The sequence below is a fragment of the Strix uralensis genome, chromosome 1 (assembly GCF_047716275.1).
Source record: "Strix uralensis isolate ZFMK-TIS-50842 chromosome 1, bStrUra1, whole genome shotgun sequence".
Taxonomy (NCBI): domain Eukaryota; kingdom Metazoa; phylum Chordata; class Aves; order Strigiformes; family Strigidae; genus Strix; species Strix uralensis.
Window position 1 is genome coordinate 60,526,137 of NC_133972.1, and position 22,297 is coordinate 60,548,433.

The following is a 22,297-nucleotide window of genomic DNA, read 5'->3' on the forward strand; positions in this document are numbered from 1 at the left end:
ATATTTGGGGAATAATTGGTTACTAGCAGGCTGAACTTTTTTTTTTTTTTTTTTTTTTTTTTTTTTGTGGACTTATACTTTTCTAATCATCCTTTTTCAGGAATTCCTACCATATTCATTATTACGTGGACAGTGACACGGATCATTTTAGAGGACACTGGGTAAGTGTGCAGGGGAGAGAAAGCTTAAAGCCTCCAACTGTGTCAATACAATCCTTGCCTTGGATATGGTGGTGTTCACACAAAGGCAGTTTGCTGTTCTGACGGGGATGACCGCAGAACTGAAATTTCAGGTATGGCAATAAAGGAACAGGTGCTTTGGAGCACTTCAGCATGATGTTTATGCTTGCTGTTTATTTGAAAAACTCTGAAGGCAGAGATAGATTATGACTAATGTTACCCCTTGAGACCCACATTTAGAGCTATATCTGCTTTGGAACTCAAATTAATACTTAAAATAGCAGTGGGCGTCCTGGGGTTCAGTGCTGCAATACAGTGCAGTAAGATGCTAGGCATTCTAATTTGCTAACTAGCAACTCAAAATATTGAAATCTAGATATCTTTGTGTATATCTAAATTACATTCCCAGAAGTGAAACACTGTGATGTAGACATATGTAAGATGCATGTAGTCAACTAAGACTATGACTAACTGGAGCTAGGCCTGAGTCCTGGCATGGGAAGGGGAACTGAGATAAGAATTTTGTAGGAAGATAAGACTTGCTGCTTCTGCTGGTCCCAAGGAATGGGAGAGCATTCCTAGCTGGTGGGACAAACAGTTTTCACACTCCTTTTTTTCAGCCTGACTAATATTTTATTGATTCAGTAATTAAACTGAAAAATCATGTCCTACATGATTTCTAAGTTTTATTTGCAAGACCTCTAACATCTAAACTGAAGGCTAACACCCTTTTCCTTTGTCATTATGATCACAGTTAGAGGAACTCTGAAGGGTATTGCCCTTGCTTAAGATTAATCTTTCAGAGTACTTATTCTCAGAGTATTTGGACCAAAAGTGCTGATACCATAGTGAAAACTAAATTTTCAGTTTTTCAGACAAAGTTTCAGGTTCAGTCTCACATTTTTCTAAACCAGTCAGCTGTAACCTAAATATCCCGCAAGGAATAATGTAATTTCAATTGTATCTGTCAGTTGCTTTAGCTCTTCCTGCTACCCAGAGGCTGGTGTTAAGCGCTTGTTGGAAAAGTGTCCTTACACAAAGTGAAACTAAGCTTGGTTTCCCTAAAGGCCAACGTCCTCCATGATGTGAGATGGTACAGTCTAGTGTGCCTTATGTTTTAGCTGATTTGAATATGCATATTAAAACCAGGAAAATAAAATTAAAAGCAGAAAAAGATTGACTGCCAAATTCTAGGCTAGAACAGACATTATTTTACTGTGCTTTGACTTGTATATAAGAAATACTTCTCCTCATATGTCTTGCTTGCCAGATGATATTAATGTCAACATCATTTTCCCTTTTTTTTATAGTTGCTGGGATACAAATGAGCATGGTGGTCCCTGGTGGGTTATACGAATACCAATTTTAATTTCTATTATAGTAAGTAAACTTTGAAGCATGAATTATAGATCAGTTCAGCATTGTACAGTGCATATAGCCATTATTCTTTATTGCTAGTTACAGATAGGCAAGAATTCCACTTTAATGAAAAGAAATTGCAGTGTAGGAGAAATGTTAAACAGATGCCAAGGCCATTAAAATTTGTAGCCTTCTAAATTTATCTGCCTCCTATTAAATGAGCAGTTGCTTTTATTTGTATGTTGTTCTTTCTCTAACATCTCTCCTGTTTATGAGCCTGGGGGAAGCAAGAATCTAATTATACTTTTCAATGAATTGCAGATTTGATTTTGCGTGTAAATAGGTAGCCCCGCAATTGAGATTCTGATATTATTGCAGCCATAAAAAACTGTGGCTGTGTATATCTTTCTTTAATTGGTACCCTACTGAAATATATATTGAAGATGAAGTATTTGCAAAAGAATACCATTTGAGAATGTTTCATGGGGATTTTCCTATGTGGAACTCATTAGTATTATTGGAGTATCATAATAAAATTCCTGTTTGCTGTGATGATTGTGTAATTAACTTTGGGCATAATATAATAGGGTTATATGTCCATTTCTGAAAACGGTCACAGTGCAAATGAATACATTTCAGATATACTTACTTTTTTTTTAACATTTTAGTCAGAAAAATTAGGGTGTTATTAGATTACATAAGATTTCAAGATTCCACATTGCGCTTGGGCTTGCCTTTCAGTCTGTGCCTTCTGAAGATCATTTTGAGAGAACTTCCTATCATCATCATCAGAGTGAATTCTGCAGTGTTTAAAGAGAAAGCAGGGTAGGCACATGTGTGAAATGACATAAGGTAAGGACTCACAGAAGAGATGTGTTATGATATGAGGAAATGAGCATGCAACAGAACTACAGCATGAAGAGAATACATGTACCTCAAAGGAACTGGAGAATGGGGGATGGTCCAGAATGAAGAAAATGTGCTGAAAGTTAAAAGCAAAACAAACCACCTGGGGTTTACAGAAAGATGAGTCTGTTCTCTGGATGTTCAGTTTTAACAGAAAGCAGTGCTTTTCCAAAGAAGTCCTAGACCTGGAAACAGAAGTTATCCAAGTGCTCACTGGCAGACTTGAATTGCAGCTGGATCTTAGCAAAGGCTGGGAAATGAGTTGTGAGTTAAGAAAATGGAGTACTAGTCAGTCAGCAAAAGTCCAGTATATCACAAAAGGTGACCAGAATCACTGTTTGAGGCAAAGGAAATGTCATTCTCTTTTTTTCTTTTTTTTTTCTTTTTTTTTTTTTTTTTTAATGGTTCTATTACTGATTTGATACAAAGGGACTGTAAGATATAGGGAAACATTTTGCAGATGACCTTTTTTGGCTTGCCAGGTGCACATGTTTAGGATCTGCTGGCTCCTTCCAGATATGTTTCTTCTCTTAAACTGCATGTTTTAGGGATGAGAGCAACTAAAGATGGCCAAGTGATTCTGCAGTCTCTACTGAATGAAGCTATGTACTTCTCTGATTAGATGATTCTTCAGCTGGTTGATCAACTACATTTTGCATTTGGGAAGTTAAGCTGTGAAAAGAAGTTATAAAAGCAGAGATACTCACCCTTTTCTGCTGGATAAGTAATGTATCTTTTTGGAACATTGAACTACAACCAGCACTTTCATTGTGGCAGCTAGGGTGCTACGCAAACTTACTGCTGTGCAAAGTAGAGCGTGCAGTCATAGAGCAAGAGAAGCTAATGAAATGTCACATAAAATTGGTATTTGATGAGTGAAAAACACTACATTCACGAGAACGTAATTTTCAATATACGTACACCATGATAAGCCCCAACATTTCCTGTTACCTTCAGAAAAAATAGAAGTTAAAGATTCAAATCTTTGAATAATGACGTCAGCGCGCCTGCCATTCAGCAATGAAAATAGATCATTGCAAGTTCTTTGGATAGGTGGCGTGAAAGAGCCATGATGTTTCTCAACGATGTACTCACTCACACAGTGCCTTCAGTCTGCTCAGGAATGTAGGAAGACTGGAAGATTTGCAGAGAATGGTAACAAAGATGACCAGCAATAACAAATGGCTTCAGTAGTAGGAAGGACATCTGTGTTAAGTCAGTGAGGTGAACACAGGAAAACTCTGAAAGAAGCTGAATTTCAGGAAAATAAAGGAGCAGAACACCTAAGCTGAGAGCTCTCATTGACTGTCTTATGTAATGGCATAAAGAAAGCCCAGAGCATGGCTGATATTGAAAATCTTTAAGAAGAGGAAGAAGAGTGAAGAAAAGAAGAGTAGAATAGAGCCTGACTGTGAGAATGTTGCCATGAATATACTTCTGAAAGGAGGAAATCAAGTAAAGGTTTTAAGGAACAATGGTTTAACCACATTAGATTTAATAGGAAGTCCACTCAGTCTTCATGCCATATTCACTCTCTTCCATTGATTTCTGTGTTAACTCCAAACATTTACACTGCTTAGAAGATTATACTTTCTATAAGGTTATTATCCAGCAGTAAACAGTGTTGTGAGAGCAGGTTCTGAAGTCACTTCTCAAAGTGGGAATGGCTTCAGTTAATTCAGTGTGTCAGAAACCTTCCCTGGCATCTCCTGACAATTTTGGCTTGAGGAAAGTTATTTGACAGGCTTCCACACTTCATGCTGTACACATTGCAGACATATTTAATTGGGGGTGACTATTCCAACCAGTTAATGTGTGTTACCCATGTTCTCCATTAAGCAAATGCCTCCACAGCTGCCTTCTCCATACTTCCACTTGCATAAACTGCTCTCATTTGGGAAGGAGTGGTGTTCAGGTGGAAACAATACTTCTGTCACATCAAAGTAACTGAGAAATGTTTCTCTTGTTATCTCACATTGCAGGTAGTGTAAGGGACTAAATAGCAAGAAAGAAACAACATTAAGACAGTTTAAATGACACATACTGAGGCAATGTATTTAGACTCAAAATCTTACTGTCAGAAGTGAACCAGTAAAAAAGGCTATCAGCAACATCTTGCTGTTACTCCACTAAAGAAGCATCATTTGTCATCACTCTTGCAGTTTCTCTACATTTACATTATTTTCTCATTTTCCTGTTCTTAGATGTTCATTGAACAGTATACATATTCTATCTTTTATTTACAGATGTTATGCTCAAACAATTTTATGGGACTGAAAAGCTACGATACTAAAAGTAAAATTCCAGGGCACTACTTGTTTCATATTTTATTGAAACATACTATTCTAAATCTAAAGGATTTTAACAAATGATCAATTCAGCAATAATCTTAGAGAAATTAATTTTCTCCACTGTACTAAGTCAGTGGCAGTTGCCACCTTTAGATCTTATTACCCAGTTTCAGCTGGCTGGAGTTACAAACTCAGTAGTGCCAAGGACTGTTACAAACTCCAAACAAGAATGTATGTTTTTCATTAATTCAAGATTATGCTTACAGACAGAAAGGTGTGTGTTTGAAAACAGACTTAAAAGTAATACATGAATGTCAGTCAAGAATGTGAGTCACCTGATTGTAGCTTTGCAGATGATTTGATGTTTCAGAAACCAAATGTATGACAGTGTATTCTGTTACAATAGAAACTAGGGATGCCTGTGAAGAACAAGAAGTTATTCTGCCAATCCCTTTGCAAATACAGAATACAGATTTTTCCTTCTCCTATTTTGTGGCTAACAAATATACAGTGAAATGGAAGCTCTCTCCTTGTCCACTAATACTAGCTCCAGTGAATATGACAAGCTAAATGTATATCCCTTCATCTGTACACTGCTGTGGTAAATCTGTAGATACAATAAGCAATTACAGGCTTCTGCCTGTTGCTTTTATAGGAGACTTGCATCAAGCAAAAATTCTAAGTCATCATCTGCCTGAAAAATGTATGTTCAGTTCAGTAAAGGCCTATATTTTCTAACATTTTTTTATTATTTTTAAAAAAATACTAGATTTAATTTTCCTATTTTTTTAAATCCCTGTCAGTTCCTGTCACTTCCCTTCACCTGTCATTTTCAACAAAATATTAAATACAGAAGGGCATGCAGTTGCTATGATCATAGTTTATTTATTAACATCACAAATTGTACCGGGTATGTCAGAGAAGACACAAAAATTCATTGAACTTGAGAAGTTTACAGCCAAATTGTTAAGACTGGAAAAAGAAGAGTTCCGGCAATAGATCAAGGCAGAGACTGAAGGTTTATAGCAGTGAGGCAGGCACTGTCTGATTGGGTACCCAGCCTCCTGATTTTGGGCTTTGGGATGGGTTAGTTAAAAACAATAAAAAATGCTCATTTTCACAGTGGTACGAATTTTTCTCTAGGTCTATTTCTTCTAAAGTGCGTTCATTTGATACAGCTGGTTGTTTATGTAGCTGTAGCTGTAGTTTTTAGCTCATCTTGTTGCTGTGAAGGTGTGGATTCCAAGTGTTCCCTCACTGTAGTATGAGCATGCAATACTTAGTGTACGGTTTTCTAGACCGCATCAAACAATCCAGCACCAGAAGGGCTGGTGAACACAAGATTCCAAAAGACAAGGGTGAAGAAATAATGGGAGTGAGACTTAGGATCTGCTGAGTTTTATACTTCAATTTTTTACATTTATCAGGGTCTGATCATAACTTTTTTTTATGCAAGTGCCTTTCTGTGAACTAAATTAGGAAATAAAATAATACTACTGTTCTATCTCAGAGGGCTGTCACGAGAATTAGACTGCAAGGATTCAGTTCCTTCAGTGATAATGTCTGCATCAGTACCCAAGACAGACAGATACTAGTGAGAGGCCCTTTCTATGCTCAATTGGAGTGTACAGATCACCTGTGCAATCAACTTCTCTTCCCCTAATTCAGACAGGATATATTAAAAGTTAAGTCAAGAGGCAAGAGAGGGTCAAAACTGTGTATGGGACTCACCTTTTCCTTTGGGCTTCCAGTCGTGAATCCATGTGACAATTTAGAACAATGCTTGATTGCATCAAATCACATCTGATGTCTCATCCTGCCAGGTAACCTGTCTTCAGCTGAGATTTTGGAAGGAGGGCATTTCTGACAACTGGGGCTTTCAAAGGCTTTTTCCAGCCAGTCTAGAACTGGTGGCCATGCAGAGGTGTGCAGGACGTAACAAACCTAGTGAAGGCAGAAAATACACAATAGGTTTGATAGTGTAGAGCTTGATGTGTTCTGGCAGGAGGTGCAGAACACCCACTGCTGAGTTGGTTTGTCTGACTTGATAAGCTGTGTATTGAGTGGAGAAGTCAGAAATAACCATTATATTTGTTTTCTTTGCAGGTGAATTTTATACTTTTTGTTAGTATTATAAGAATCTTACTGCAGAAGTTAAGATCTCCAGATGTTGGGGGAAATGACCAGTCACAGTACAAGTGAGTCATATTTTTAGATATTATATACAGAATCAAAATAATCTCTGCTGAATCCTGCTACCAACAATTGCTGTGATACTAGAATTACGTTTAATTCAGACATACTTTTAGATGTGGTTTATTTTTCTAGAGGAAAATCAACTTCATTTCTGTTTAGGCATTCTTCTTTTGTGTTTTGGTTTGAACATCAAATCCTAACATCCATTGTTTCCACAGCTTTAGAATCAAGGAATGTTGAGGGGCAATTTAAATACATTGCTAAAATTGGATTTGTTTTTTATTATATTGCCATATCAGTTTTTGTTGTTTATTATAATAGCTCCTGGATACTGTAATCCAAAATCAAGACTCTGTTGTAGTAGGTCTTATTTTAAAAACCTAGATACAGACACTGAGATTGACACTTTAGGATGTTAATATGGTATTTCAATGACAAAACCTAACATGAACACTGAAAATTCAAAATATGCAAGTGGCCTTTGAAAATGTGCACCTGGATAACACCTTTTTTTCATTGAAAAAAATACTGAATTTCTGTCCTAAAAGCAAATAAAACATGGTGCGCTAAAGTAAAGCATATTGTGAAAGACAAGAGAACTAGGACTTTATGTGTTTTTTAAACAACGTGACACATTTGATGCAAAAAGTGATGGAAGAGGCAACACGACTAGATTGACATTTGCTGCGTAGAGCTACAAGGGTCCTTCTTTGTGTTTGCTGCTTGAATTGGCTAAACATGTGGGAGAACCAAATCAACCTAGATGAAATTATGCAGCTGCCACATTATTATTTAGCACAATGACCAACCTATGGGCAGGAAATCCCCTCAAGTTTACTTCTTGTGACAGGAACTTTGTTTCCATGTGTTATTTATGTATTTTATGAAAACAAGGCACTCCCTTCGTATAAGCCTCATAATTTTTCACAGTTTACTGTAGTGCTTCATAGTGTAACATGTTCATTAATAGCCACCTTGTCCTTCATTATTCAGCCCTGTGAATTCTTTGCTTTTAGCGTTTGATTGCCTGATTAAGTTTGGATTGGATGGTCTTTAGCCGATACCCATGGGAACAGTAGATTAACTTCCTCAAGAAATACTGCATCTACAGAGCAAATTAAAGGTCTAGAAGGCTCATTTTTCAATATGCATCTTCTAAAATACAGAGAAGAATATTTTGTCTATCTATACAGAGAAGGCTATTTTGTCTGTCCCTTTCCTTCATTAAAATGTAAGTGCAGTATAGAGAAAGTAACATCAGCTAGACAAAAATTATTAAAACAAGAATGGAGTGAAAGTGAAATATGAGTCTAAAATGAATGCTGCTCATGCAAGTCACCATTTTTCTTCCTTTTCTCTGTCCCACTTGCTTCTATCTGGTTCCATCCTTTTTGTTGCTCATTTTACTTTTGCAGTGGGTAAGGTTAAGTTCAAATAAATTCAGTTTTCCATTTCACTTGGGAAGGCAGGAAATTTGCTGCCATCATCATCTTCTCCAGTTGTAAATGAATTTCTTCTGCTAAGGAAATCCTATTTGTCCCACTTACTGCTATCACCTTCAGATGTAAGGGTTTTACTATTCTTGAGAAACTTTGCTGTCAGAACTGGTTTTTTCCACATAAACAGATGCAGCCTCTGGGACATTATGAACAAAGGAAGGCCATGAAGATTGACACAGGAAAAATAAAACCGCTTGAAATACCTTGACTTTTCTGTTAAAATAAGTGAATTCACAACAGCATCCTTTCATTGTTGAATCAAGTTACATTCATCAAGACAGTGATGAATTATGGGACTCAACATTATAACTTCTTGAATTTTATCTGATACCAGACATCCATAATCATGCATGACTTGCCCTGTATAATATATAAAACTGATGTTATTAGAGTGAAATAAGTGACAGATAAGGAATAATTAGCAATTCATCATTTCAGTGGTTTCACGGGCAGTTTGTCAGAGCTGCTCTGCTTAATAATTTAAAGTTCTCCTTCCTTAACGTCAGTAGCGTCTTGTGCTGAAATTTATTATGTAATTGACTACACTGAAAATTAGTTAATAGTATATGTTTAATACCATCAGTATAGTTACGAGATTTTAGTATTTGGGAGTAAATCTGAAATTGCTCATGAAAATCTCACAGTTGAGATTATTCTGGATGACATTTCCTAGGTACTATTTGCATACTATGTATGTGCAATGTACAGACTAATCATGCAATTGCACATTTAAAGGAAATTACCATCAATTAATTTCAAAGAGAGATTTTACCTTCCATACAAGAAGATGTGTCAGTATGACTTTGCAGGAAGGCATTATTCCTTTCCACTCTGAACCCTTCATGCCAGGTAAAAAACATCTTGAGAGATCTGATGGCAGCTTGTGACACTTTGTCAGATGTGGTCCTGTGGAATAATGCAGTAAAACCCCACCCCCAAAAACCGTGCCATGAAATCAGGTTGGGAACTGGGTGCATGTCAAAAAGACACAGCAGAGGGCAACTGAAAAGGGGTCTTTTGGTTTAGAGGCCCTGCAGCCTTTTACCAGCCTTTGGCAGAATGCAAGGTCAGCAAGATCAAGTATAACATGGAATTGCATGTTAATTTATGAAGTTACTATGTGGCTAATCTCACAGCAGGCTTGAAAGGAAGACAGTTTGCAATAAATAACTCTTACTAAGACTTTATAAATTTGAAGTCATACGAGGTTTCTGTAAACGACATTGTGTCAGGTTCTTAGTAAAACAAGAACTTATCATTAAATTCCATTTTTTTTCTCATTTACCCAGGAGACTTGCAAAATCCACGTTGTTGCTTATTCCGTTATTTGGAGTTCACTACACAGTGTTTGCTCTATTTCCTGATCGCAGTTCCAATAATTATAAAATAATCTTTGAGTTGTGTTTGGGATCTTTTCAGGTAAATTTTAAAGTTTTTATTCAAAAGAAGTTTTATTGACCTAGATTGGTGCTGCCTACGAACTAAGGAATATTGTCTCTTTCCAGGGGTTGATTGTTGCAGTCCTGTATTGTTTTCTGAACAGTGAAGTAAGTCTCACCTTTCCTACTGAGGATGTAAAATATTGTTTTCAGTAAATGTATAAGTGCCCCTATAATTCCACTCTGATACGTGAAGCTGTTTTATAAGATGTTTGCATTCCTATTTATAGAATATACATGTGGCAGTTTCTATGCAACAGAAGAAACCATTGTATTTGGGTGAAGAGTTAAGAGCTGTTTGAAATCTAATTCCTTGCAAACTGAGGTGTTAGTGTGTCTGCTGTTATTTAACATGATCTAATTCTAGCTCTGTTACAAGGATTATGCAAGTGAGATGCAACAAGTCAAGAAATTTATCCAAAGCTTGAAACACCACTTAGTAAGTATTTAAGGGTAATCATCTGACAGAATCTAACACCCAGAACAGCAGCAGATTTTCAAAAGTGCTCAGCATGTAGCAGCTTTCCTAATCTCAACTGAGGAAGATGCAAGGAAATCCTTTTGATGGTAGCCGCTTTTTAAGGTAGAATATACATTAAAGAGCACGCAGTGTCTGACAGGAGGAATCTGTCTGAAGAAGACACCTGCTTGCACAGGGAATTGACATTCAGCTCTCCTGAGTGCTATTCTGGTCTTTGATATTCTTGAGATGCCTGATTTTGGGCTAATCATTTGATTCCACGCTTTAAGTATCTGTGATTAATAGCTAGATACCAAAAGCTAATGTTGAAGCACAAGTGATACAAAACTGATTTCGAAAGTGGCCTTGGGTCATCTCCTCACAGACAGTGTAGACACAATCTTTGCCTCAGTTTTGTAATCTCTAGAGGGAAGGGATGCCATCCAGAGGGATCTTGAAAGGCTTGGGAATAGACCCATGTGAACCCCATGAAGTTCAACAAAGCCAAGTGCAAGGTCCTGCAGGGCCTTTAGTGACAGGACAAGGGGTAATGGTTTTAAACTGAAAGGGGGTGGATTTAGGTTGCATGTGAGGAAGAAATGTGGTGGAGACACTGGAACAGGTTGCCCAGTGAAGTTGTGGATGCTCCACCACTGGAAGTGTCCAAGATCAGGTTGGATGTCCAAGATCAGGTTGGATGTGGCTTTGAACAACCTCATCTAGTGAAAGATGTCCCTGCCCATGGCAGGGGGGTTGGACTAGATGATCTTTAAAAGTCCCTACCAACCCAAACCATTCTATGATTCTATTCCAAGAGGTCCCCATCTGAGAGCCCATAAACATGGAAGAAGTTCCTCACGTAAAATAACGTTTCAGCTCAGCTTACGCATTTTCTTTTTAACACAGGTGCAAGGGGAGCTGAAAAGAAAATGGCGGAGTTTGTGCTGGAAACAGACAGCAGGCAGAGATTACAGACTCCACAGCTCTTCGATTTCTCGAAATGGATCAGAAAGCGTTTCTCAGCTCCACCGGAATTCAAGGGCTCAGTCATTTATGCAGACAGAGACCACCATGATATAAATCAGCTAGGTCCCCCAAAACATGAAAAACTGTGGGGTATATCATTCATTATGCAGCTTAATGTGATATTTTATAAAATGTACAGTTTAGTGCTTTGCTTTTCTACATGTTGGTATTTGGGAAATTGGTTTGTGCAGCCAACCAGTTAATAACAGAGACACCTGCCCCATGGATGCTTTCTGTTTTTTTAAAATGGTATTCATATTAATTCTGATGTTCTCTTGCCGTTTACTAGCTGTAACTATTCAAAAACTCGTTTATTGTAATGGTCTTTTACCCTCCAACATGTCAACAAGAAAGATGTGTGGTATCCTGTTCAATGCAGACTGCTTGATACATGTCAGAAAGTTTAAGATGGGAAGCAAGAAAATTTCTTACACTTTATTTATACTTAAGGAACCATTTCTTTCCTAATTATGGAAAACAAAATAAAAATAAAGAAATGTAAGACTATAATTAACTGCACTGAGAGTTTAGTGTGCTAATCCAGGAAATCATTAACATTTATACAGAGGGGAAAAAGGTAGTACTTCTCAGCTAATTGTATAAATTTCAGAGATTACTTTCTACAGAGTTTGATTCCAATCCTGTTGTTCCTTTCAAAAGTGCCTGGTTTTATGTTTAGGTGCAGAAAGTAGGACTACCTTTGCAGTCCATACAGAAAAGACTACTGTAACAGTTTTGATTAAAACATCAGCATTTTCCAGTAGTGCTGTTGCAAATCACCAGTTGTTCTTTTCTGTTTAAAAAAATCAGAGATTTGTGCTCTTTTATTAAACAATTTTCTGAAGAGGTGCTTTATTGCTAGAGCAATCCAGTATATGGTACAGCCTTGGATAGCATATTGCCCATTGAAAATATAATTTTTATATAATATTTTCATTGAAATATGTCTCTAGAACTACATACTTGGCAGCTAAAACAAGGCATATTGCAATAAAGTTACAACTCTCATTTAAGGAATAATGTAAATTCTTTTAGCTTAATTCTATTCTGTATCTGAGTTGATGAAATTTTGTCTTGGCCATGACTCCAGCAAAAAAAATTAGAATCCCTAAAAATTACCATAAAAGGCATAAATAGAAGGAATTCTCAACGACGCCAAGCCTCTTATGTAGCCACTTGGTAAAAAAAATGACATAGGACTGACAGATTCTTATAGACACAGAACATTTGCACTCTTTAAAAGAAAGAAACCCAGTGATGTTTACTTCCCATGTCCACTCTAAATAGCAAGTGGGAATTATATATATTTCCCATAAAATCAATTGCCCTGATATTTCAGATAACAGTGTATGGAGCTAGCAGAATCCAGGGTCCACAATATTGCAGGTAAAGGGAAGAACAGCAGCAAGGGCATGTCTTGGCCTTCTACATGTACATTCTTGAAAATATTGCCAGTACTGGGAATATTGTTGGCAGACGTCAAAGTGTCCATACACCTTTTGGTCTGATTTAATTTAGCTATTTGTCAGTCAAACACAGTTTATTCTAATGGGGTTACCCTGGAGTGATACAAAGCTATGTCAGACTAAAGATAGAAAAGGCCCCACAGTTCACATGAGTACTGCAGAACAGGTAACTCTCTGAATGACACCAACCTTTACATAGTAGGTATCATTTGAGTTAAACAATAATCACTTGATGAATTGTTACTTTGCCAGATTTGACTTTAAAGAAGCTAATGATCACCTCCAGTCATTCAGAGTGTTTCCTGCTGGCAGTTGGTGAAGTAACTGTGAGATTCTGGCATGAAGTAGGCTGCCCAGTGACAGTCCCATGGTGTCTAAAGATACACCCCTACACAGGTATTTAAACTAAATATATTCCCAAAGGATTTAGACTCAGGAACCACTGCTAAACTTTAGTATTTCTCCTGGATCTCTGAACAACCTTATCAACAAACTCTTCACTGCAAATATATGAAGACACATTGAGCTTTGGGGGCTGCTCCTATACCTAAATTAAACATATCTCTGCACTTCATGCTTCTTTGTCTGACGTGGCATTGGGACTGCATAGCTCCCTGAGATGTGATGTGCAGGATGTACTTTTTTTCCCAAATTCCTAGGGTAGAAAGGCACACTTGTCAAGCATTCAAGTATACTCATCTTTATGTTCAAAGGAGGTTCTCTGAGTGAGTTGACACACAGACAGAATGATGGTATAGAAATAGAGATTTCAAGCAATCTGTGCCATAAGTCTGTTCTTCATGATACATCACCAATTAGATGTGTTTATAATTCATTGTATCCTAGAGAAAACTATCTTTGTAGATCTAGGTGATCCACATTTTAGTGATTTTTGGATTATAAAACAGAAAAGCTTAAATAAGAAAATACATATTAAGTTGAAACGAAACAGCATAGTTTCCTTTAACAGGGTGCAGATGCATTTGTATTTGATTCTACTTTTCATGTAGAAATAATGCCATATGAGACAATGAAGTTGTACCAGTGGGAGAACATAGATGGTATCACTAAGTTTGTAAAGGAATATGTGGACATACAAAGAATGGCACACAAGGGAGAGGGGTTCTGCATGTAGTTTCTTTCAAACCAGTGAAAAGTGCAGTACTTTATAGAACCTCATCCCTCTATAAAAAATCAGAGAATCTAAATACAGAAAATATATTTTCTGAGAGACAGTTTAACTTCATAATGATTTTTGAAAATATTTTCATGTTGGAAAAGGCCCAGAAGAAGGCACAGTGCTCACTTTTTACTCCCAGAAAATTCTGACTTCCAAATAATTTTATGCAAAGTTGCAGCATCAACCCCATCATCACCTGTTTGACTTTCAGCTGTCTTTTCACACAGATAGACATCATGTTAAAATGTATGTAAAAGATGCAAACCAGTTTGACAAATCTAGTACTTGATCAATGTTTTGTGACTTTATGACACCTAGAAACAAGATAGCTTCCCATGGCATTGTATTTTGCACAGGGATGTGGAGTTAAATGCTCCTGCTCTGTTCTGTGGTGACTCTAAGAGTCAAAAGGACAATGCAGGAAAACATCATTTGGCCTTCTGTCATCCCTAAAAACTAGTTCTTGCTCAGTCCTAGCAGCATCGGGGAGGAGGTAGAGGCGGCAAGACAAGCATATGCTTTCCTGGCATGGCCTTGTCACACAGTGCTCCCCTCCTTCTTTCTTCCTTTACTGCCTTTCTCCCTTTGGTTGCACCAGGGTCCAAACTGAGTTGTAAAGTCTTCAGAGCAGGGAAGCTGTTTTTTTGGCCCCACTGAAAAGCCGGTAGCACATCATGGAAAGTTGGTGAACAAGAATGGTAATACAATTCACTCTTGTACTGGGGCTAATTGTTGTACTTTACTTTCCTTGGAGCTGCTAGGGTGGCACCATTCATTCTGAGTGATTTTTATCAGCATTACCTGCTGCTGATGCCTGAGGAACACAGTGACAGATTACTCTCCAGTTGCTAACCATGATCAAAATCTAAATATAAAGCGAGCGTTGACTCAAATTTTCCTCTGCAGAGTTGATTTCATCTAGGTGCTCAATAAACTCAGGTGAAATTCATCTGCCCTGGTTTTGGTATCTAAAAGATGGATGTCTCTCTCTGAGCTAAAGACTTTTAAAGTGCCTTTCATAGTCATCATGGAGAAATAGGCACTAGTTGAAGATGATTCATCCCATGTTCCGCTGGGCATCTAAGGTAGGTGAGTGGAATCACCTTTTTCTCTATATTCAGTCTAAAATGAGCCAGGGTAGCTGGCTAGTAATTAGAGTTCTCACTCTACATCTAAAATTAGGTAAATTGAATCTCTCTAGGTGAGGCCATTCAGTTATCTGGCTAATATTACCCAGATATTCCTTCTTAAGCCAAGTTATTTGGGTTGGCCAAAGTTATCCTCCAAAAAAGGTGCAGGATGATTCAAAAGTTCAGGCAATGGAGGATCCCTCAGTTCATTTGGTAGAGTGTCCTTGTGGTTGACTGCCTTCTGTGATAAAGCCAATAGCCTTATGTCCCTTTTGAACTGCCTGGTTTCAGCTTTCAACAGTTGTTTCTTGTTTTGGGTTAGGTGTTTGGCTTTTTGTCTTTTGCAGAGAGGTCATGTGCTAAACGAAAGTGCTTTAGACCACCAGAAATATTCTTTATGTGAAGTCTCTTGAAAAATCACTCTTTAAATCATGTCTTTATTTCCTCTCTGGGAAACTAAACATGTCAAGTATTTCAAATTCTGACAGCGAGGTATTTTCTCAAATATTCTTCCCAGTTCTCTTCTGTGCCCCATTCCATTCATAATAGCTTCAGCCAAGAGAAGCAAAGAAAATATTTCACTATCTCCTCCTTCAGGAGTGCACACACCATTGACCATATTTCTCACTCCCACTTGTAGCTGACATAGTCATACCTCTGGAAATCTTTGACTTTACATAGTCATTTTAACTGACCAGAACTGGCTAGTGACATGCAATGAGATTATTGCTGGCATGTTTTCTGCCATATAAACTAGTACCTTTTTAAAATATGTTGGCTTTGGTGTCTCAGTCAGCTGCATTAATGTGCTTCGCAAAATAACCTTGGGAATAATGAGAGCACCCTTTTAACCATTGAAAGCAGTGCTGGCTTCATGAAATTTTAAGAATCTGAGATATATTTAAGTAAGTACTCCATGCACTCCGTGGTGGAGTGCACAAGACCCCGACAAATTACACCTGAACGGCATGGTGATGGGTGCTGCAGGTAGCCAGCTGAGGAAATACCCAGTTTAAGCACACATTGGAACTGTACTGTAGTGGCAATAACTAATTGGTGGCAAAAAGCATTACAAAAAGCCTTGTGCAGTCAAGTTGAAGGCAGCCTGCCCCACTCTGTAGCATCTACTTCATGTCCTGATGCACCCCAGACACGCTTCCCTCTGCCTTTAACATGATGAAGGGGAAAGCAACAGGCATAGACCCTCAGCAAACCAGTGAATTCCTGGGACGGATTTATGAAATAAGGCATTGCCAAGTGCACGTGTGTCACACTCCATGCGTAAGGACTAAGATGAGTCATGTGCATTATTTGTCTCCTATTTTTGTGAGTTCTAAAAAACATCTTCTGTTGACTGTGAATTTGTCCATTTCAGCAAAGCGATTGTGAATAAATTCCAAATTCACTTTGTACAGAATTTTTTCAGACATCTCTAATGAAAAGTGAAGCATTACATGTCTGATAAAAAGGAAGAACTGGCAAGTAACCTGCAGAGAAGCTGCTATGTGTATGAGGGTTACTGTCTGAGCAATTACTGTCTGTGCATAAGGATACAGGAAATACTTTTACCAACAAAAGTACCTTCACGTTACCATGAGTGCCTATATAAGATGTGGGCTGTCAGTACTACCCTGACATAACCAAATAGCAGAAGTTAGTATGCAGTGCTGTTCTGCTGATGAAAAAACAATATTAACATAAGAATAATGGGTTCTAATACGTATGTTGCAAGAGTACATCAGGGTAACATTTAAAAGGAGCGTTATGTCATGTGGTTTAACCACTCTGTGTTGGACCTGGTTCTGCCCAATGATAACAGTATGTAGTTAAATCTAAGTCAGTAACATTTCAGCTAAACCAGTAGCTGAAATGTCCCAACCCCCTTTATTTCCCAAAGCAGTGTAATAAGTTTATGATAACCTGGAGCTTTTTTCTTCCTAGCACATTAGTATGAGTATTGTTTTGAAATTCTCTTTTGTCATCTTTATCAATAACAATCTGTCAAGTACGGTAAAAATTAAGCATAATGTAAATGAATGTGATTATTTTTTACAAAATGTACAGACTATGATGTTGTATAGATTAATGTGTGTAAATAGGTTTCCTTTTCATACTGTATTTCACTATACTTTTTTGGTTTTGCTCTTTTGTGCTTTTCTGCTTTCAGTTTTTAATGTCACGTACTTCTCTGAGATATGTTATATATAAAGCTGTGAACAAATAAGCGTTTACATCTTTATGCTATTAGAGATAATAGTAGTTAATAACACCATAATGGACTAAAGAGGAATCAGAGAATAAAAATTTTAAAGGTTTTTCACAGAATGTCTTTTATCTATCTGATTTATCTATTTATGACATGCACTCACAAATTATATTTTCAAAACTGAAAGTGGTCCTTCTGCCTTGGCAGCTCAGGATTCCTCAGCAATGTAATTGAAATTGAATTGCATGGAAAATGAAAGGCCAAGGCTGCTCCTGCCATGGGAACGGGCACAGGGGAGAGACACACTGGGGCAGGACCGGCAGTGGTGCGCTGCTGGCGGGGCCTGTGCGGGAGGTCAGCACATGGAGGAGGAGGTGGCACCTCACGGGGCAGCGTACTTTCCCTGACAGCAGCACCCAGCAGAGACAAAGGACAGAGTGCTGTTTTGCTGTTCCTCAGAGACCAGGGAATCTGTCCCCTTCTGTGTGTATCTAGTTATCATAGAAGCTGTGTCATCAGGAGAGGTCTTCTGGCTCTTTGAGAGACCTGAGCTCTCATCCTCTCCCACCTTACATGTGTGCCTGTACGAGCTGCCTATCATCAGCCTGAACCCTTTCACAATTACATGACTGCAGTGTCCTTGCCCACATGCATGTGTTCTCTCCCCCACTGCTAACTGGGTGGCCCCACAACCAGGTCACCTTGATGTCTGCAGGTGAGCTTCTTTAGGGCTGATGAGCCTGAATGTGCAGAAGAGCCAGGGTGCAGGTGAGCAGGGGTGCAGGCAACTGGTTTTGTTCCCATCAGTGCTGGCAACAGCACCTGCAGGTTTCCCTGGCAAGTCTGCATGCCATTGAATGCAAAACCCAGATCCCTTACAAAAATTCTATATCATTTTAACACTATCAGTGCTGGCAGACTGCTGTAGCTACAGAAATGGATGTCCCCAGAAGAAAAGCAAAAGTCAGTGTGTTGGGGAGCGAAGAGAGTACGGGAGCCTGCACTCAAGAAGTAGCTTAAAGACACAAACACTTCTATTACAACTTCTGCATGGTTATGCTAGGCAGGATCAGCTGCAGGAGTCGCTCAGCTCTGCACTCATCACCACTGGCCCACAGGCAGGCTTGAATACAGCACAAGCTCTGGTTGTACCAAGGAGCTTCTAACTGGGACATTTGAAAAGGTAAAGGAGATCAGTGCCTGGGATAGTGAAACAGTCAGAAATACTGGCTGCATTCCCCTCCCCTCCTCTGTAAGACAGCAAAAGAAAATGTATTGTAAACTCTGTGTGTGTGTGTGCGCGAATGTAAGTTTGGGTGTGGACTGCAGAACGACGTTGCTTTTACAAGACATCTTGTTTTCCCTTGGCAGCGTGTAAACCAAGTCCCAATCTAGCTCCCAATTCCAGTTCTGTTTGCTTGTAGCCTGGCAGAGGTTGCCCATTAGGTGACAGAGTAAAAGGGGATTTGCACAGACCACAAGGAGAAACCAGGCGCTCGGTGAGAGGCTTGAGAGCCTGTGCTCGGGAAAAGCAGCAACCTACACCTCAATCTACAGTGTCTATGTGTAGCCTCCCTGCAACACCGTGTTGTCAGTGGAGTTTGAGAGGTGACTTTTACTGCAGTGACTCCATGGCTGGATAGAGGGTATTCCAGTTTGCAAAGGGGATTCAGTGGAATGCACAATGCTATTGAGTTAATACAAAGTTCCAAATAATTAGACCCTATGTGTCCAACTGAATAAAATAAAATGTTTTCTATTAAGTTCTATTATTTATAATTGACTGTATTTTAATACCCTCATCTTTCCTTAACAACATAGGCTGGGATGTATTGTGAGCTAGCTGACATGTAATTTAGGTTGAACTATTGTATCAAATCATTTAATAAGTATATGTTGTATCAAAGTAGTTATAGATTTTTCACATAAGAAAAATAAATTTTTTAGTGATATCCTACCAAATATAGTCAGTGCCCTGGGATATTCAATTAAATATGAATATTGGATTTGGTGATATTCAATTAAATATGAATATTGGATTTGGTAGACAAAAGAAATCAAAATGAAGAGCTGTGCTTTATGTTGAAGCCCCTCTGTATTTCTGAGGTGGTGCCTTTGTAATTGAGGCTGCTTCTCAACACAATCCTGTTAAGCTGTGAAACTCTCTGTTCGAAAAGGCTTTATTTAGCAATAGCCCTCAGCCACTGCTTATCCCTGGTTTCCTGCTTATATTCTTTACCCGCTCTTAATTGGTGCCTTGGGCTTTGGCTGACTGTCTCTGTAGGATATGAAAAAATACTCTGCAGATAATGAGGGAATCAGTAAGCAAGTTTATAACAATATAATTAATAATGGATCCTGACTACTAGGGGACATTTTGTTATCCAGAGCTATATTCATGAGAAGCAGTTTGAAAATTAAAATATAATCTGAGTAACACAGAAAATTGTACTGTAGAGGATGACTGTGTCTTATCCAGGTGATGAATTGGACAATTTAATAATTCCTGCAGATTCTAGCTTCTGTTATTCAGATAAGTACCCAAACCATATGGCCTGTTTTCAAAAACACTTAACTTGACCTTATTACTCAACAGTAAAAACATGAAGAAAAATACTGTTTCCCTCAAATACACAACATCTTTAAAGAATCATTTTCATTTTGCCTATAAAGACCATAACATCCTGTTTCTTGGATTAAGGCAATAATTTATCAGTTTAGACGCTTGAAAGTACCATTTTGTCTTGTAACATATGGAATTAATATTGTTAATAAGTTTTTTAAAAATCCTTTAAAAGCCCAGCATATACCTTACTCAGGGTACAGCTCTGGTTACTCATCCTGATGCCCCAAATATGAGCTGACTCCAGCTTGGAAGACACAGGCAATACTGGGTTTTTGTCATTTAGGCCCAGTTCATTTCTACCTAACTTTAAACATCTCAGTTAAGTGTTCTATTTATAAATTCACTTTCTGTCTGAATGCAAAGCCAAAAATCCAGCCTGAGCACTGATCCTGCCTCTGGGTTATCTATCTCACATCCTGCCCCAAGGGAGGGCTGCACTAAAGACCTGCCTGACGCCCGCGAGGAGCTGCAGCGGGGGACCCGTGGCCCCACAGTGGGTTCAGCAAGCCCTGACAGTGCTGCTGCCCTCACGTACGCATTTCCCTCTCATTGACAGTCTGACAGGGTTGTGCTATAGATATGCTGAGGTGTTCCCATTATTTCAGCTGCTTAGGAAATCTGAATCTTAATTCAAACCAAGTGATCACTAGCTTTATTGTCCCACTTCCATGACATTCAGTGGGAAGATATTTACTTTACAACCTTCTCTAGCTTCACTGCAGTGAAATATTGAGTTTATAGCAATGCTTTAAAATAGCTTAATGAGGAGGGAGAGGGTTTTATTTAAAAGGATTAACGTTGAGTAACAACTGTTCTTGGATGCACAAATGTTAGCAGAAGGGTTTTTTTATGGTTCTGCTACCTATGCAAATTTCCAGACAAAAGTCAAATATTGACTGGCACTGCATAAACTGAGGCTGAAAGTTACAAAGCTGTTTGTAATCACCAGAGGAGTGAGGTTCTGAGAAAGCCTTATGGCATCTAAGGAAAATTCCAATTTTAGATTCCTGTTTATATGGTTTAGAGGAAATAATATGGTATGAGTCTAAAACAGGAGGGGATTAGGCCTCATGACCCATGCACTTGCACTTCCTACACTCCCATAAGACTATGGGATCTTAACTGGATTAATATGTTGAAAGTTTTGGAAAGAAATAGGAAAAGTTAAAAAGAAGTTGTAAACTTTTCGAAATCTGAGAGTTTAAACATGTAAATTAATCAATCACAAAAATAAATAGGTTTTGATCTGTTGTCGATTGGTATCAAAAAACTCTCTATTAATGCTGTTTCAGTCACTTCTTCCAGCTGTAGATCAGTCTGACATGATTCCATTGTGCCTGGATGAACAGAAACTGCTGTTGACGTAGATACTTTGAAGGAAAATGTGAGTACTATAAAGAGATTTTTAGTCTGAGTTCTTCTTCTGCCTCTATTGTGCTCTGCATTCATCCCTAGCCTAGAAAAGTTCTTCCAATTACATATTCATATACTGATCCATGAATAGTACAACTGTACTTCTATATATGTTCTCCAAATGTCTGGGCTGAATAGTTTATTTCCTCTGAGTTGTAATTATTCATCTCAGCATTTGGCAATGTTTTTGAGTGTTTTTAACTTTCCTCATGCAATGTGTCATCAGGTTTAAAAAATAGTGATTTCTTTGGATAGTCTGGATACTGAAGTATTTTGTTGGCTCATAGGGTGGAAAGTGACTTCTGACCTTCACAACTTGCAGTATTCTGCTTTTGTACATTTTAAAAATTCAGATTAATTCAAAATGATAAATTAAAAGAAAAACATACAGAAAAATGTTACAAAGTTGGCAATAAAATGAGCTCAAAACTAGGGTCTTACTTTGAGGAAATAAGATTATACTCTTGACAGATGAAAGTGTGAAGGGAAGCTTGGTTTGGGGGGGCACATATAGTACAAGGTGCGTGGAAAAAAGGTTGTGATAGGAAGTCAAGAGCTTTGCCGAAGACACCGTTTGAGTCAATCACTACTACGGGACCATTTTCATGGTCTTCCAAAAAACTTTCCATTGTGTATGTATGAAGCTAAACTAGAAGCTAAATTTTCAGAAACATGCACTGCATATAAAAACTCTGTAGTTTTGCTCCAGTTTGTCACTAAGTTATGCAGACTGAAAAGTTCAGGTATTCAGGTACAATCTACCTATCAACTGATGGTCTACATTTCTGTCCTCCTAAATAGAAATTTTACATACTTTAAGTGATGTGAAGGCCATATTTTGGCTCTCTACATATGACAAAATGAAAACATTTCTGAACAAAGAATGTAATTCGGAAACACCAATTCATCTGCTAAGATAGA

General features: G+C 38.1%; 1 protein-coding gene across 2 annotated transcripts in view; it reads left to right on the top strand.

Annotated features, from left to right (window-relative positions):
- Window positions 1-17,456, top strand: part of VIPR2 (vasoactive intestinal peptide receptor 2) — a 62,704-nt gene extending 45,248 nt beyond the window's left edge. Inside the window, exons 8-14 of one of the 2 annotated variants that reach the window (XM_074868386.1) lie at window positions 101-161; window positions 1,490-1,559; window positions 6,842-6,933; window positions 9,720-9,849; window positions 9,936-9,977; window positions 10,237-10,308; window positions 11,236-17,456. In XM_074868386.1, coding sequence (XP_074724487.1) covers window positions 101-161; window positions 1,490-1,559; window positions 6,842-6,933; window positions 9,720-9,849; window positions 9,936-9,977; window positions 10,237-10,308; window positions 11,236-11,409 — 641 coding nt within the window. In that variant the 3' untranslated portion in view covers window positions 11,410-17,456. The remainder of the gene's footprint in view (window positions 1-100; window positions 162-1,489; window positions 1,560-6,841; window positions 6,934-9,719; window positions 9,850-9,935; window positions 9,978-10,236; window positions 10,309-11,235) is intronic. The other variant, XM_074868395.1, reaches the window with a different exon arrangement.
- The last annotated feature ends 4,841 nt before the right edge of the window (window positions 17,457-22,297 follow it).